Source organism: Brachyistius frenatus, unplaced genomic scaffold, assembly GCF_029030835.1.
Source record: "Brachyistius frenatus isolate BFR_SWC_R1_liver_20210118 unplaced genomic scaffold, ASM2903083v1 Contig_6, whole genome shotgun sequence".
Taxonomy (NCBI): Eukaryota; Metazoa; Chordata; class Actinopteri; family Embiotocidae; genus Brachyistius; species Brachyistius frenatus.
In genome coordinates, this window is record NW_027210605.1 from 4,580,385 (window position 1) to 4,598,898 (window position 18,514).

General features: G+C 41.1%; 1 protein-coding gene across 2 annotated transcripts; it reads left to right on the top strand.

The window, feature by feature from the left end:
• The first annotated feature begins 9,290 nt into the window (after positions 1 to 9,290).
• Positions 9,291 to 17,873, top strand: kcna2b (potassium voltage-gated channel, shaker-related subfamily, member 2b). 2 transcript variants are annotated; one of them, XM_069687353.1, is made up of 3 exons: positions 9,291 to 9,558; positions 10,453 to 10,607; positions 11,370 to 17,873. In XM_069687353.1, exon 3 carries the CDS (start codon positions 11,485 to 11,487, stop codon positions 12,985 to 12,987), a length of 1,503 nt encoding a protein of 500 aa, XP_069543454.1. In that variant the 5' UTR covers positions 9,291 to 9,558; positions 10,453 to 10,607; positions 11,370 to 11,484; the 3' UTR covers positions 12,988 to 17,873. The 2 variants fall into 2 exon arrangements, with proteins under 2 accessions (XP_069543454.1, XP_069543463.1); XM_069687362.1 differs by lacking the exon at positions 10,453 to 10,607.
• Positions 17,874 to 18,514: the final 641 nt, after the last annotated feature.

An 18,514-nucleotide genomic window follows, 5' to 3' on the forward strand; every position in this document is an offset into this window, starting at 1 on the left:
AGATTATATTTAATTAGGAGAGTGGATACGACATGGATGGCCTTCGAATAACACGCACCAATAATTACATGGAAAGGTTTTCTCAATTCAAGCCTTATAGATCAGCCATTAACCTGCACTGACCCTTTTTTCCTAATGCAGTGCAGTGACTCTGGTCTTCCTGTTGGGTCAGATTGGCCAAAGTTAGGGATTGATACAGATCTTCCTCTGGATCAATTCTTCTTCCCCAACCCTCTTGCTCTTGACTGGTACCCTCTAACCAGGACTAAAAAAATGCAACAAAATACAATCACAGCAGATGTATGAAATATTCCACATACAATTTTGTAGCTGCAGTTTTATGACTGCTTCTGTTCTGGACTTTAAGACACTGTGAATGGAACCATCATAGGATCAAAAGTGATTCAGACAGTGACAGAATTCAGCTGGAACTGTTACGGACCCTGACATGTCTCCACACTGCTTTCTGTGTAGAATTCAAAAAGACAGATTCAGGAAACAGCCAGCAATTTTGCAAAGCACATTTCACATTACTGGATTGTACAAGGATTTCTACATTCTGTATTCATATCTCTGGGAAGTGAGATTCATCATGGACAATAACTGACAAACAATTTCAAGTCAAAAGTGGCAAAAACTAAGACCGTTCATGATTTACTGATATTAAACTGTGATACAAATCAAAGACTGTTAGCCATATGCCTTTGTTAGCTCTGTGTGCTCTGTATTGCTAATATGTGAAACACACACATTATGTCTGTGTGCTGGTTGCTGCTATTCCCTTGACGAATACATGGAGAACAATACAGAGGCATTTACGCAAACACACACACATAAACATGCACACACATGTATACACACGCCTGGATGGATGGCTCTCTTCTATCCCAGAGTGCACTCTTAATTTTTTGGGGTAGGGCAGAATGTCGTCAGGGGAAGGCTGTGTATGTCAGTATTTGTTCTGTGTTATTTTGTGCTGTCTTAAACATGACCCACATAAAGAGATTATGAGTTGTACTGTCTTTATTTGAGAGGAGCTGCAGTCTGCTTTCACTCAATTACTGAGGGAATGGTACTCATTTATTTCTAGGAGAGTATCTAGGTCTAGTTTCAGGCCTTATTACACATTGGAGACATACTCTAGTTTTAATGTCGCTAAATTTATAACTGGATTTGTTACAGCAGAACACTAGAGATCCCTGTTCTGTTACAGCAGAACACTCGATCCAGTGATTACAGTGCCTTTTAAAAAAAATAAAAAATAAATTCTGAATGGTAAAAAACAGAGACAGTTTTAGAACAGTTTAACGGTTCAATGTTGCTCTAATTTTCTGAGTTAATCTGGCCACTGCTGTCTATAAAGATGTTGTTGACACAGAAAATATCACTGTTTAATAAGTGTTTCCCTTGCAGAGCTTCACAGTGACAGTCTTTTAGTAGTTAACAACCATGCTTGGCTCACAGCCCTTTGGTTACAGAAAAACACACTAACACAACAAAAGACTGAACAAGGCAACCTCTCTAACAAGGAGACCAGGCCAGTCCCGCATGAGGGAATACTCCATCTACTAACATCAAAGAAGGAAAATATAATCTAATATCAAATAATATAATATAATAAGGTACTATTTGTCAGAGAGATTTCAGAATCACAACAGCACAATCATTAAGGATTTATATTTGGCTTGGAAAAGAGATGGTGATTTCCAAATTACATTTTCTGAGAGCAGCATCTCATGTTGCCACATATTTGGCAGCTCCCTGAGCTGCAGGGTTAGAGCTGAACTGTGTAAGGGCACAGTGGAAACATCTCCGTGCCGAAGAGATAAATATTAACATTGTAACAGAGGCTTACAGCGATCATACTGTCATGCTGTATATGAAAAAGTGTACTTTATTGCTTCAGTAAGCCTGCCAGTTCATTAATAACTTTGCCATCTCCCCTGGTTTATGTGTGGCCAAGAGTATCAAAGCACCTTTTTGTAAGGGCGTACTGGAAAAGTGGTGCTTCCCATGTTAATCAGTGCAGCACAAGTATAGACAAATCCCCCCTATAGTCTATTTGTGTATTTGTTAGACTGGCATTGTCTTTCTCTATCCCTTAGCTTTACTCTTGAATAGGTTAGTGAAAGGTAACTATCACCAGAAACCCTATGATGTCATCAAGGCTCACCACCAGCCATGGCACTATAGTAGGAAATCTCCATAGTAACAAAGGGGGGGTTGCTGGTAAGATAAAGAGAATGGCAGATTCAGCCCTCTGCAGGTGCACTGGAGGAATCACTACTTAAGCTGTGTGTGTTAGCGTCAACTGTTGCGATGTGTACAGCTTCTGAGAAAAGAAGAGGCTGGCAGTGTGTCACTTTGTGAGTCTGTGTTTATGAGAATTGCATACTTTGTGTTTGGGTCTCTGGCAGAAGATCAGTGCATTATCCCATGGGCAGATTGGGTCTCGCCATGCAGGGACTCCATTTGGACAGCAAATGTAATTTGAGTTAAGACAATGCCAACACTTTGAACCAACATCGCATTGCATGTGCACACAAATAACATAAGCTGTTATAAATTGAACTGCCAACAGTTGATGAAAGGAAATTCCAACATTTCCAGGAAGATTGAATGACTATAAATTACTGTGAAGCTGCAATAGCAGATTCTTTGGTTACCTGGTGGCAAAGGAAACAAGTTGTGGACACAAAATTGACAGTTCATTACCTTTTAAATTAGAGGTTGCAAATTTGTTTGCAAAGAGTTGCTCATTTACGTGCACATAAAGCAGTTATGGAGCAACATTATCAATTGGCAATGTGTTTTTAACCATCTAGTGAATGAGGTAAATTCAATATCCACTCTCTTTAAGCTCGTTTGGTCTCTACCAACTACTCAGGCAAAATCTATCTCTTTAGCAGTTAAATACTCCTATAACTGAAAACAGTTGCCTGCTGTGGTTGAAAACAACGCAATTAGATTCGTGAGACACAAATCAAAACAGAACAGGTGAGGCGCAGACAGCTACATAATGAGCTCAAACTCACTATAACAAGCTCTGTAAAACATAATTGCTGCAAATTTGGATTACAATTCTCCACAGAATCATCACTACGAACAAGCCTTTTCATATTGTCAATGCTCATTTTATTTTTTTCATCTGTATCCATATTTTTAAGTAGTTGGTCTACCTAGGAGCAAAAGGTGAGAACCAGACACAGCACAGTCGCACAAATCAGAAAAATAAAGAAAAAATAAATAAAGTTTTGCCCATGGTGGAAGGATACATACATAATCACGCCTTATTGTGTACACAAAGATATTTTCACCAATTTTCTTCAAATACATCTATTTGAGTTCTTATTTTGAATGTTATTCTGTGATTCTGTTATTCAGTAAATTAACTGTAAATTGTAGACTGGGTCAGTCTATTCCAAATTCCTTAAACCTTTTCCTGGTCACTGGCTAACAGCACTCTCAATAAGTCTTATTCACATTTTTCACAATGAAGCTCTTCCAGATCACCAAAGCACGTTATTTCAAAAGTAAAACTAATATTCATCTTTAAGAATGCCTCCAGAATATTGTTAATATTTGAAATCAGTTATAACCGCTTTAAAGGGACGCTCATTATTATCCGCTGATATCATGACAGGATGTCAGGGTGAGACCATTTTCAAATTTATGAAAGGGAAATTGATTTAACTTGAGCTGTTGTTATAAAGGTTCTTTAAAATTCTTAGATATCTACAAACCTTTTAGGGCCTTAAATATTCCCTGACAATCAACATGACATACATTAAAATAAAACTTCTTTTTTTTTTTTTTAACCTGCATGGCTCTTTTTTGAATCTCTGTGTGACTTTCAGTGTGATATTTCCACCTTCACCCAGCAGAGCCACACCATTGGCAGTGAGGGGAAGGATGGTTGCTAAGGGTAATGATTCTGTTGCTAGTGCTTCCACAAAAATCTGATTATTTCTGGATGCTGTTTGGCTGATCGGCACCAGTTTTCAGCCACAGGCACAGCAGACAAGGCCACGCAACCTATCCAGACATATGCCATGCAAAGGCACAAACCAAAACTGTCTAAGAAATACACATATACGCACTCTCAGAGACACACTAACACACGCAGGCCCTCACAAACATAAACACGATGTGCAGCATATTCAGATCCAGATGTTAAGACACATTCGATTGTGTTCTAGGTGTTGGAAGAAGTGATCTGCTGCCAGTCATCTCAGTTTTTGGCTGTCAAAACAAAAAGACAGATGGTGGAGAGGGTGACAGTGTAACAGAGAAAGACATTTGGCTGTGCTCTACTGGGTGACTCATCACTGTCATGATGACCTTTATCTACTCCCCTCTCCACCTTTATTGTTCCGTCCCTCCCTTTCATTTTCTGCACACCTTTAAGGGCATTTCCTGCTGACTATGTTACTATCGTCACTGCCTTCTTTGATTGACTCTCTCTTCTCTGTCATACAGATCAGCTCTTCCTTACTGAATTTCAATCATTTCCCTCCTTTTCTTTCCTGTCATGTCCCCTCTGGTGTACTCACTATCGTTGGTCTGGGGAGAGGTGTTGTCTTTCCCCAGGGATGTATGCTGTCTCTGACAGTGTTTCTACATGTTGCAGGCAAATAAAACACGTACACACTACAGACAGACAGAATGGTAGCTGATGCTTGTGGATTTCCACTGCGAGCTATATACATTAACATTTGACTTAACTGTCCAGTCACGCAGCATGCAGCACTTAGCCGCTGCTTGCAGTGGCAGAAGACAACATTCACCAGGGGAGTTTTCTTTCATGGCAAACAAGCCAAGCCTCTAGTGAAGTTGATCTCTGCATATAGCGTATGGTGTATATTTGACAATAAATACCTACTAATGCAAAATAGATATCATTTATAAAATCTTCACTTAGCAAAGCCACACTTCCAGATCAACTGGATCATTGATTTTTCCTTGTTTTTCTAAGCTTGAGAAAACAACAGAAAGTGAAACCCCATCCACAATCAATACTGGAGTACTCTATTCTGAAAGTAAGGACATATCTCATCATGAAAGCAGTGCTCATGATCAGCCTGGCTGCTTTCATCAACAGGCAGGTAGAGAACTTACCAGGTCAGTCAATAAATATAGAGGAATCCCAGAGAGAGGCATACAGGTCAAGTGAGGAGAAAAAAAAAGTGATGAAGAGTCAAAATAAATTGAGGCGGTCAATTTAGTTGTTTGGTTTTAAAGAGCCTACATGCCATAATGAATCAGGAATTGGAGGATGTTAATATGTTCAAAGATTATAATGACATCTGTTATTCAATCATTTAAGAGTATGCAGGGACAAATTTGTGAATTGTGTGTATATATCAAAATTAATGACATACCGTGAACGTGTGTGCAGTTCAACAAGAGATAAATGAGGAAGCACTTGCAGCGAGAGTTACACTGTCCAAAACGTATATGTAAGTGTGTTTGTGTATATTTGCAAATGGATTTTAAACGTACATGAGGGGTTGTATTCGTGTGGGAAGTCAGATTTGTGGTGCTGAACCTAATAATGAACAGGGACTTTATCTAAATGTGGTTTTCAGTGCGTGTGTTCCACTCTGTTCATGCACACATCAATACAGTAGCTTATTGCTGTGTGTAAGTGTGTCATGTAGCTTGTCAGTAAGTGATCACCTGCTGCAGCACCAGCAGCGGTCACCCAGGACAAAAGCTCCTCCCCTGCAGTCTGCTGTCATAAGTTGAATCAACACCCTTCACTCTCTTTCTCACTTTCCCTCTCTTACTTCCACATGTTCTGCTGCACAGGAAACGGTGGGGATTGGAAGTGTGCACATCTGCTGAGTCACACACCCGATCATCACTGTGTGTGTGTGGGATTGCAGTGAAATGTATTCTCGGAGTAAATTAATTGAATGTTCTTATATTGTTGAAATAGATTCATATTCAGGAGTTCTAGGCAGCCCCTGCTGTTGTCCTGACCCACATTATGTCATCCACAAGATTTGGTTTTCTATCCACAAACTTTGAAAAAGCCCGTAAAAATACGCTCCAATGTACCGTGTTAATATGGAGGAACTATATGTACACATTTTTCACAGATTTGTATCTGTTCTTTATGAATACATAATGCATTGCGGGAGTGAGAACCCAGTAATTTACGTTTTGCCATTACTTACACTTGACTTTAGTGGATGTCGGGCAGAGTTATGCTCGCCCCAGTTTTAGCCAGAGGCTGTCTGTCCAGTGACTATTAGTACAAATGCTAAAGTTAGCCTTCTGTTTTGGGTTTCCAAAGTTGGGCTTGCTAGTCATCTAACTGGTGAACACCAGTTTATGACATGACAGGCTACCGTGGCAAGTTCTTGTAAAACACAACCCATTCCTACCAAGTTAACATAAAGTTTGGCACTGTTTTGACCAACTGTAAATCTGTACTGGGCTTTTCTGATCCCGAAGACACTGCACAAAACGATTAGTTGATATTCGCTTAAGGGAAATGCGACTGTGTCCTCACTTTGGTAAACATGACTCTTGGCAATGCGGTTTACAGAAAGGTGAGCAGATAGTTTCAAGCAGGCGGCGTATGGCTGAAGTGGCGTTGTTGAACATTTGTGATCAAATATATAAAGTGCAGTGCTGGTGTTTCTAGGTCAGTTTTATGCCTTCAACAGTCAACAGCAGCGGTGGTGCTGACACATTATTCTTATGGGATGATCTCAACCGAGAAATTGCTCGGTCAGGTGAGGCTGTGGTTGACTAGTGTTGACCTAGCTTAGGTGTTAGCCTCGCCAACTCGGGTGTAAGTAAGAGAGGGAACTGGAACCATGTGTCTGTCAGCACTCTAGTTTAACATTTTAATAATTATACATTTTCAATAAAACATATGAACTCTCAGTTCTTTTCATAGACACTTTCAAATGTCCACGCAGAGGGATATAACGGTAATTTTCCATTATGGGATGAACAGAAGTGTCCTTGAATGCTGCAGAGGATATAATGTAAATCTTTCCAGAATTTTTCCATTTTCGGGTTGAGGAAAATGTCCTCAAACTTTATGGAAAAGGGACTCTTCATTTTCTGTCAGGACATTACTCGTATTTCCATGGGTTGTTTTCTTACAGTATACCTCAAACGAAACAAGACAGCAGGAATGTCTTCACTACACAAAGATTTACAATCCAAAAAATGCCAGATTAAAACATGTTTCATATGGTGAAAAAAGCTCTGACATGGTTATTGCAATCATGTGGGGTCAATAATTGAAACGCCTTTCTCTGTGAGGGTCCACTGGGTCTGCTCGGCTGAACACAAAACAGAATCAATGGTCCTATTCTGTTCACACTTGGCACAACCTGAAGGTGAGAGGGAACTGGAGAAAAGACTGACTATTTAAAATGTGGAAGGGCTTTGGGCTGTCAAAACTCTTGTGTAAACCGTGTGGCAGTAATATACAAGCATTTATACCATGTGTATTAAGTATATACTGGATATGAAGTCAGACAGTCATGAATGATGATCATTTATTTGGGAGGTTACAGTATCATTTAGGTTAGTAAAGTAAAATCAGTTGCTTATATTTGGTTAAAGAAAATATTGTGATTGTGGTTTACAAAACTGAATTCTTACAATAAACATTGCCAGTGTATTAAAAATGTAAACGTGAAATAGTTTAAACATTACAATCAATAAAGGACATGACTCAACCCTTTCTCATTCCCAACCAACTGAATCCCATTTCCCATGACCTTCTTTAAGTGCCCTCGTCCCCATCCTGCAAGTAAAACTGTTAAAGATAATTGCTGTGAATGTGGTAGTGGATGATAAATCATTAGGCTACTGACATCCAGCACTGGTTATTGGTAACTGGACTCTCAACTGCACTGCTTTTAGAAATGGACCCTCTTCATGTACATTCACAGACAAAGAGGATTTAATAGTTCCTGCGCATCAATCAGACTGCTTATGTAAAAGTGTCAATAGCTCCTCATTGAGACCTTCAACCAGAGCCACAAACTTGTTATCAGCTCTGTGCAGAATGTGCTACTGCTTTAGTCCCTGTGGCCCCATGTCATCATCTTAATCAGTATTTTGACACTTTGATTGGAGTAGGATTACACATCCCGTTGAACCTGTCCTTGGGTGGAATAGAGAATGGCAGAGCAAAGAGAAAACATGCATGGATGGAGGAAATATAGTATTTCTTATGTGTTCCCTCGGGAGTTGTGGAGTTGTCTCTTCTTCTTTTATGTGCAGTTCCTGCTCTCTACCTGAAGACAAATCTGGGTTTTCACCTGGCCCACTTTCAAGCAGCTAAGGAAAGAAGGCAGGGGAAGACTGTCTGAAGGAAAGCCTCCCCAGTTAATTTGACTGTATCATAATCGTTGGAATGGTATGAATTTCATCCACTTTGTGAGTGCATTAAAAGCTTTTAGCGTCGGTCCTCTGTGTGTGTGTGAGTGTGTTTCTGCATGTGCTTGGTAGTCCAGGGCAGTAATTAGTGGACGGTGATGTAATATGCTGCTCTGTAAATGATTGGGGCGTAATGAAGAACTTAGCAAACTATTCTTGCACCTGCCACTGTTACCTCTGGTGGCACAGACATTTTACTCACACTGCTCAAACCTACTAGGGCACATAGTATAAACAAACAATGTATGAAAACAAACAAATAAATTATTCTCACACACGCACAGGGGCACTGCCAACAGCAATTCAAGACTGTACACACCCAGTAAAGTGCTCAAACCATAAGATGGAAAATGATGATAACAAGGAGTCATTGGGTTACTAGAGTGGCTCCGGCATACTGATTCTAGTGCTCTGTTAACAGGGGTCACAGATATTGCAGTTGATAGCTCTTAATCCTTCATTCCCTACATTTATAGCCTTTTTTTTTTTTAGTTTGGAAGATGTTCCCAGCTGTTCATATTTTTGTAGTTTTTCCATGATATGCTCTCAGACCAAAGGAAAAACATATGATTGAATTCTTAAGGCTATATTTATTTTCTCTATATCTTTGTGTCAGACCTAATTTGCTTAATTTGTGGGCATGTATGTCAAGTTACATCTAGTGCAGCTAAGTTAAAACATTTTAAGAAAATGTATTCCTTATTTTTCCTTAAATTTTTTTGTCAGTTTCTACCCCTAAATGCTGTTTTGTCTCGCTATTCTGGCGCTCGTTTTGTTGAAAGACGTTTTCTCCCTGTGGTGGGCGATGCTTCCTCTTTAATGTGAAACAGTGAGGACAGGAGTGTCGGGGAAGGGGGAGAGCAGAGGGATGGGGCGAGGCGCACAAGAAGCTTTTAGTATGCGCTGCAATGCCCAACTGCAGCCCACGCATCTCAACTATGGTGAATTATGGTGAAATATGACAGACACGGCGAGAGCCGGCAGCTCAAAAACAGTTAGTCGTGATGAGATGACAGCCGCTGGACAGATTAAGGGGAAGAAGGACAGATATTAAGGAATAGACGAACGACCTCACGGCACCTTTTAAGAAGAGACAAACTGGATAAAAAAAAATACGCGCGTCTGCGCACCAAGAGAATCGCGGTGAATTCCTGCATGCCACGAGCCTTTCTGAAATAATGCTGTAGTCCGACAGATAATGCTATGCTGCTTTGTTTAGTGCATGGAGTCTGTTGTGGTTATCTATGATCCACGCAGGATAGGGCTGCTAATTGCTTGAGCATGTCTGGCACCTGCCCCTCCAAACTCACTCGCGCTTGCCAATCAGCTACAACATTTCCATTTAATGTTTGAATATCCCAATGCATGAACTTCGCTGCTTTGTCTCAAATTCATGACCAACAGCTTTTCACCTGTTAGAAACGCCATCAGAGGACTGCGTTATTCCATGGAATGGGTTTTGAATATCAGCCTCCGTTTGTTACTATTGTGCATCATTGGTGTATTCGTATGGATATTCCCTATCAGGAAAAGACGATGGTTGAATTTACGTTGTTATGCATTTGAAAAATAACAATCAACGGGATAAAACACTCAGATGCCGAATCCTTAAGGCGGAACCTGTTTATGGATCAAACAGGTGATTTCGCCTGAGATGAGATCTGCTGAAGCATGGGTGCCTCCGTGTAGAAATGCTGTCAGGAGCGCCCCCAGCCCCCTCCCCTGCTCAATAAGTGTATCTGCAGACACCAGGCTAGAAGGATTACCTTTGCTGTTGTTGTTGTTGTTGTTGCCGCCGGCGGCATATTGTTCTTAAGAATGGGTGTCAAATTTTACTGACGTCAGCATTGTAAGATTAGCCTTAACGAAAATCACTTTCCCACCCACCATCGCCGCCCTCAGCCAGCCTCAACCTGTAGCTATACGTAGCTGCATCACAACATGTAGCCTATCTGCCGGTCACTGAGGCGAGGGAGGTCACTCTTGCATCCTCACGCGTTGTCCCCTCTACCACTCCCACTGCCGCCTTTGCTGCAGAGCCGGAGCTTCGGGTGATATATGACTGACAGAAAGGAGCTGTTCTGACCGAGGGCACTGACTTTGGACCGGACACCTCTGCTTCTGTGGGCCCGTTACGCATCACCACCAGAGGACACAGCCTCTAAACAAGCCTTAAGTGCCAGAGCACATAGGTAGGAGCGTTTGATTTTTATTCAGATGCTGCTGCTTTTACTACCCGAGTCTCTAAACTAAAATAGTGCGACCTGAAATGGGCTCAGTGTAATATATTTTGCAGTGGACTATGAAGTTCACTAAATACTTATCAAATTGGCACTTAATGACAAATATCCTTAAAAATAGTCTACTGGTAAACTATTAATTTGATGAGTGACTTGATGAAGTTTTGTCACAGCTTTAGGATGGAATGTTGGTCACATCACACAGAAAAAAAAAAATCATCTCAGAGATGTATGGAGCACTCAGCTTATAATAAGATTTGTTGGTTGTAATTGCACCCTGTGAGAGTGGATACAGTATTACTGGCTGGCATATTGATCCTGCACTGTGCTCATATGAGAGAGAACTCATAACCTAATACACATAGACACAATGGAGCCAATGAGCTCAGATGGTTCAGCCCCCCCCCCCCCCCCCCCCCCATCAATCCCACTTGTCATTTTCAACAGCTCTGCTCTTGTCTGTTTGCTGGAAGGCCTTGAAATAACACATACGTTTTGGAAAATACTGATAATTTTAATGAGATATTACGTGTAATAAAAAATAAATGGATCAGATATATGCCAGAGAATACAAGTACATGCATGCTTCAAATCCAAATGAATGAATCAGCTTGAAAGTGGAAGTTTTCTTACTCATACAAAGTGCAATATGGAGAATAATGGTAATCACATTAATGTTGCAGCCTCGTTCTGCTTTCTGTCCCTGTCCTCCAGGTTTAGCAGGCAGATCGCCTGTACCAGAACCCACAAGGGTGTGGACCCTTTACCTCCTCGTGGCCCAACGTGGCCCCACCCTGTCTGAAAGCTGCAGGTCCCGTCTCCCTCCACTATGACGGTTGCTACCAGCGACCCCGCCGATGAGGCAGCAGCACATCCAGGTCAGCCTCATGACCAGTACGACCCAGAGCCGGACCACGAGTGCTGCGAAAGGGTCGTCATTAACATCTCAGGCCTGCGCTTTGAAACGCAGCTGAAGACACTCTCCCAGTTTCCAGAGACGCTTCTTGGCGATCCGAAAAAACGGATGAGGTATTTTGATCCTCTGCGGAATGAGTACTTTTTCGACCGGAATCGACCGAGTTTTGATGCTATTCTGTATTATTACCAGTCTGGAGGGAGACTGCGACGGCCTGTTAACGTGACCCTGGACATTTTTTCTGAGGAGATCCGGTTTTATGAATTGGGTGAGGAGGCTATGGAGATCTTCAGGGAGGACGAAGGTTTCATAAAGGAAGAGGAGCGGCCACTGCCAGAGAATGAGTTTCAGAGACAAGTGTGGCTTCTGTTTGAGTACCCAGAGAGCTCAGGTCCAGCTCGCGTCATTGCCATCATCTCTGTCATGGTAATTCTTATATCTATTGTAAGCTTCTGTCTGGAGACACTGCCAGTTTTCCGAAATGAAGATGAGGAGATGTACAATTATCCATTCCAGCCCACGTCGAACACCACCTCTACCTATCACACCTCACCATATTTTACTGATCCTTTCTTCATTGTAGAGACACTCTGCATCATCTGGTTCTCTTTTGAGTTCCTGGTAAGGTTCTTTGCCTGCCCAAGCAAAGCTGGATTTTTTGGAAACATCATGAACATCATTGATATTGTGGCGATCATCCCTTACTTCATCACCCTGGGCACAGAGCTAGCAGAGAGGCCAGAGGACAGCCAGGCAGGCCAACAGGCCATGTCTTTGGCCATTCTCCGCGTCATTCGTCTAGTTCGGGTGTTTCGTATCTTCAAACTCTCACGTCACTCTAAGGGGCTCCAGATCTTAGGGCAGACTCTGAAGGCCAGTATGCGGGAGCTGGGCCTCCTCATCTTCTTCCTGTTTATCGGTGTTATCCTCTTCTCTAGCGCTGTCTATTTCGCTGAAGCAGACGAGCCACATTCCCAGTTCAGCAGCATCCCTGAGGCCTTTTGGTGGGCAGTAGTTTCCATGACCACTGTTGGCTACGGAGACATGGTCCCGACAACTATTGGAGGCAAGATTGTGGGGTCTCTCTGTGCGATTGCTGGTGTGCTGACTATTGCCTTGCCTGTACCTGTCATTGTGTCAAACTTCAACTACTTCTACCACAGAGAGACAGAGGGTGAGGAACAGGCACAGTACTTGAATATCCCAAGTGTGCCTAAAGCCAGCTCAGGCGATGACCTGAAGAAGAGCGGTCGAAGCGGCAGTGGATCCACTCTCAGCAAGTCTGACTATGTAGAGATCCAGGAGGCTGTGAACCACAGCACTGAGGACTTCAGACCAGAGGGTGTGAAAACCGGAAACTGCACCCTGGCCAACACTAACTATGTTAACATCACTAAGATGCGTACAGATGTATAATGTGAGCTACTGTAGACGGTGAACGTCTGCTGGGATCAAAAAGACCGTAGCGGGAGGATGAAGGTCACTCCCTGTGACCAACGTATGGCACCCAGTATGGGAGTACAGAGCAGAGGAGTGAGATTAACATGGAGAGGATCTCATGTCCTCCCAATATGGACCTATCAGTGCATATCATAGAACTGCCATCTGTCTTATTTAGGGCATTGTTATTGTCTGCATGGAGTTAGTCTTACCTTTGTGACAGTAGTTGTCCTGCTTGCAACAGTAGCCAAATAGTAGCCTTAATGGTAATAATCAATATTAACAACATAATGGGACCACTAGTTTCTACCTTCTTGCTCAAACTTAAAAATGTAACTTACTAACGTGATTACAACGGGCCATATTATCAGCATTCGTGAACAACTTCATAATCTGCTGCTGTAACTGCCAAGGTCCTGACTCAGAGAAACACAAAATGACCAAGATCACAGCTCTTCTGTCAGGGGAACACTGAACTGAGCAACAGACAGAAGGACAGAGAGCGAGTGATGCTAATATGCTTTTGACCAAATGGTAATTTGTTGCTTTCTCTGCCACGAGAAAGAGCCTGAGTGCTCTGGCGTTCGCCCCTCTGCCCTCACTAGCTCTTGTCTAGCACAAGCTCGTGGGCTCTGTAGAGACCGACTGTGCTGTGCTGTAATTTTGGACCACAACAGCAAACCACGTTCTTTTCCTGCCATTTCTTCTTGATGAAGCTCAAGTGGATTTACAGTCTGTATGCAGACACTTGCCAAGACTCTGCCTTTTTTGTCTCTAACCAATGCAGACGGGCAGGTGAACAAAGGAAATGTCTATCGAAACAGAGTGAATGTCTTGTTTGTTTATTTTTATGTGTTCCTTTGATTTGTTGTAATGGATGTTTATTTTAGTAATATGATTAATGTATGATGATTGTGTGCTTCTCACATATTTTTTATGGTTTAAACGCCAAATGTAGAAGGAAGGAAAGAGGGAATGGTTTTTTTTGTAGTATCTTGAATGAGTGCCTATTTCTCCGTCTTCTTAAGTGTACTTTTAAGTGTCTTCAGCTGCCGCTCGGGTCTGACACAGACATACAATTAGAAGTGTTCAGTTTGACACCACTGCCCAGCATACAAGTTGCTGTTCTTGACTTCATAGCATTCCATGTTTGTAGAAGTAGATAACATGAGATTAAAGGGCAAATAGGTGAGATTTTGTTTCTAGTTTTGTTTCAAGTGAACGTCCACTCAGTTTAGGACTTGCGGCAGCAAAGTTAGCTCGTCTGATGTACAGGTAATGTCTGTTTTGGTATTAACCCTGAAAGCTCAAAATTACAGATTTAAAAAAAAAAATGATTTAACCAAAGAAAGAGCTCAGTGATAAACCATGACTTTTAAGGTCCTTCTATTGTCATACCAGCAATGTGAGCTGTGTATTCTTAAGGCTTGCTGGTGAAGTGATACGTAGCCATGTCAAACTTTAAGCCTACGATAAGCTTGTTTGTGACAACCAGGAGTTCATTAGCAATAGTGGTAAATATGATGAATTTGATCCAACTGCTACATCATTTAAGCCTACTTCCCCTTATATCTCCTCCTCTTAAACAATATAACAAAAATAGGAAACTTTGCTTGCCACTTAAACAAGTTCAAAACAACAAAATATTCTCCGGTCATTTTGCTTTGTGCCACCACATATTATAATGTTTTCTTTTCTAAAGACATTCATTTTGTCTCAGTAATATTTGAAGCTTTTGTACTGAAGCAATTTCAGCTGTCATTTCAACAATCCATTTGACCTTTATAAAGCGGTTCCTCGGCTACGTGTCCTTGGAATCAAACAGATGCTATTCCGCTTTTGTAGAGCTGCATGTCCTTTAAAGTAATCATCGTAGCATGGTATGAATAACATTTTAAGAAGCAAACTGAACTATATGGCATGTGTTGCAAACAATGTGGTATTACCAAGAGAGGGTTGTGTGTCCATGAGATTTGTTAGCAGGTCCCACCAGGAAAACGCGATCTTGCGATCGCAATAATTAGCGCAGATTCAAGCAAACGCTGCAATATTTGCAGGAGCAATTTTTTTTTAATTCCCGCGTTTTCTCCACAAAAAATGTCGTCAGCACAAGGTGTGCTGAAAGTATTACGGCATAAAATAGGTCTTTTCAGACAAAACGTCCATTATTAACACAAATAACTCCTCACAAAACACTGCGCACCAGAGCAAACCGGAAAAAAAGGAACTAGCCGGGTTTGCGGAAAGTGTGGCCTTCACAATAAAATTTTTGAATTAAGTGATTACATATTACTGTATGCTACAAAAAATTATAAACACATCAAGTTGTAAGAGACTGCACTTTGTTTTTGTGCACTCAGTAGGCCTATGTGTTGAATTAACATTTATTTAACAGCATCTAAAGCTCTTATTTTGACACCTGATGCAGTCCTTGTATTCTATATTACAGTCACAGACTAAAGCTTTGGCACTTTTAGGAGGGTTTTTTTGTAACTTTGAGCCCCATGGTTCTCTAAGTTCAATAAATGTGATTTGCAGCAAAATTATTATCAAAGGAAGTGAATACATATGTATTCCTCTATCAGGTAGTTAAAAATAAAATACAAATGTTTCTAATTCCCGCAATTTTATGAAAAAAAAAAAAGAAAATGCCACAAATTCCAGCACAATTTTTGTGAAAATCCGCCACAAAATCGAGCATTTTCGACTGCAACAATCACAAAAGAACTCAGCGAAATCCTGGAGGGGCTGGTTAGCCATCATTAGAGTAAGGAAGAGTAAGCAGGTTAAACATGAGAGAACACAGGGAAGGTATAGAAAACATAGCGTGGTGAGATGCGAGTTAAAAGTCATGCTTGCTCCAGATCAGGGATTCCTAAACCTACCAACCACAGTTCAGATGTTAACTTGTCCCGCTCCCTTGATTTTTATAGTCTTTACAGTTTTTTGGAGTCACAACCCAGTAACTGTATCTCATAATGAAAGCACAACAACAGCCACTATCTGCTGCCAGCCCAACGGATGCAGAGACTTATGGTTGGTCAGTCAGCTTGGCTGAGTTTTTGCTCAGCCAAGTGCATCATAATGCTCCAAGGAACTGTCTGAGTACCGCTATCTCTGATATACAGGTCCATCACGCTCAATGTGTAGTGTTGTCTGTACAAGTGTGTGTCTGAGAGAGAGAGAGAGAGAGAGAGAGAGAGAGAGAGAGAGAGTAAAAATGAGAAAGTTTGTAAAAGAAATGGAGAGCTTTTAGATGCACACAGGCTGAGTGTGTAGCTTTTAGACATAAAGGTGGTAGCGGTTTTCTCAAACACTGCTCTTCTTGAATCCAGGCCAGACGGACAATGGTGCTCTGTGTTTCTAACTCATCTTAGCACACTGTTTACAGCCTGTGCACTGTGTATAAGATTCAACACAATCATATAGTATACCAAACAAAGAAAAATGAAAGGAATGTCGTGCCACACTCTTTTGTGATGAAAGATACGAGCATGTGTTGACTTCAGAGCAGTTACCGGAAATCAAAGGGAGGAAATAGAAGGAAGGAGAGAAAAGGTTGTGAAGGAAAAAGTGATCATGAAAGTAAGATAACACTGCCCACACCCATCTATGCTTTTTACTCCGATGTGTACTTGTATTTCTCTCAAATGTTCTCGTGTACTGGAACACCTATGTCACTGTAAGTTTGGCCTGGACTGACGTCTTTTCTGCTCTCGTTACCAAGCACATAATTGAAGTGACACTCTGTCTAGATAAAAACACTCTCCAGGAGAAACCAACAGGATGCCGCATCAGGATCTGAACCATGGAAACCACATCTTTGCCATATTCAGCAACACAAACACGCCAGGCATTTGAACACATACAGCATGTGTACGAACACGTGTACACGTACACTGCCTGGGAACAGTAATCTTTATGGACACGTCTGCTGTCAGGACAGACAGCTTACCTGTGGCTTTATCAAACATCAAGGCCGCAATGGACTTAAACCTGCTGCTGCTGGGTTTATACACCTGTCGTCATGTAAATGTATTTAAGAGTTTGAGCTGCTTTCAATGATGTCTTAAAATGCCTAAAGCTTCAGCTTTAAAACAAGCTTCTGCCATGTACAGATTCCTTTGTAGTAGGGAATTGTGGTGTATGCTTGCTGAACTAACCCATGCATCTAACATTGCATAGTAGATGAATTATCTCTTATGGTTTATAAGATGTGTGAATTAAGAAAGGAAGCATATTAAGAATTCAATATATATATATAGATATATATCTATAGATATATAATTTCTATGAGAACTTTAACTTATTTGTGTCATCAGACACTGTAAAATAGATCTGTTGTTTGTTTTTTTTCACTATGTTTTTATATTTGAATGTCATCATTGGCTCGTGTTTGAGCCTCGCTGTGCAGGAACTGAGGTTTGATGAAAACACACATGCAGGCCTTGGTCAGATTGACTCTGTCATAAATGTCTTATTTACCCCCACAACAACATTTGACTATTTGCCAATCGCAAATATGAGTTCATTAAAACTAAAATCATCCTCAGGTCCTTGACTGTCTTGCTGTCCCTACTTAAGGTAGTCTATTTTCAGCTATATGTATGATGATTGTTATTCTCGACCATTGTACGGAAAAGTCTGAACCAAGAAGCAAACTGTGTATTACACAAAGGAAATATGGATCTGAATGCCTGCCATGCCCTTCACAATAATGTCCAATCAATATAAACTAACCAGTAAATAAAAAACTATATGGTGAGTTACTTTAATTAATTAAAATGACTGTAAATTATAAAGCTGTTATGAATAATAATGGTCTGATAATATCAATAATAACGTCTTTATGATAACCTCCAGCTGGTAGTCTATTTTTGATGTTTTTCACCATAACAATATACTTTATATTGATTGCTCAAATACGAAGTCTGTGACTGTTTACATGAATTCCAACAACTCACTCTGTTAAAACCTAGCGCAGTCAAGCATACAGTATACAACAGGTTACGTCCTTCTTTGGTGCTCTTAATGCAACAAGAATAAAGCTACGAGAAAGAAAACAAATACGATTAATATGCAGTTTAAACTGATGAAAGCACCACTGGAACGGCTGCTCTCATGTCCATTACAGAAGGTATATTAGAATCAACTATCAACCCTCACCTCCTAAATGGTTTTGTGTCCCACTTCTCCCCTTAAGTGAATCTTATGCTCTCTCTGGATTACTGGGAAAGCAAAGTGACCTATTTATAAAACCAGCCAGGACGGAAGTGAGGCAAAGAGAGCGAGGAAGAGAGCGTGGAGAGCAAAAGGCTCTTGACTCCTGGTTCAACACATAGTGGGGACAAGAACAAACATTTCTCTGTATCATTGCCATTTAGTATAGTGTGACACTGGTTTGTCTCTCCTTGTGTTGTCTTACCCTTCTGCTCTCATAACTGAGTCTTTTTTTTTTTTTCTTTTTTTTTTTTTCGCGCTTTCCCTCTCTATCACTTCCCCC

Bases quoted from the DNA above. Each gene is read 5' to 3' on its own strand.
- kcna2b (XM_069687353.1), top strand. From the start codon at position 11,485: ATGACGGTTGCTACCAGCGACCCCGCCGATGAGGCAGCAGCACATCCA.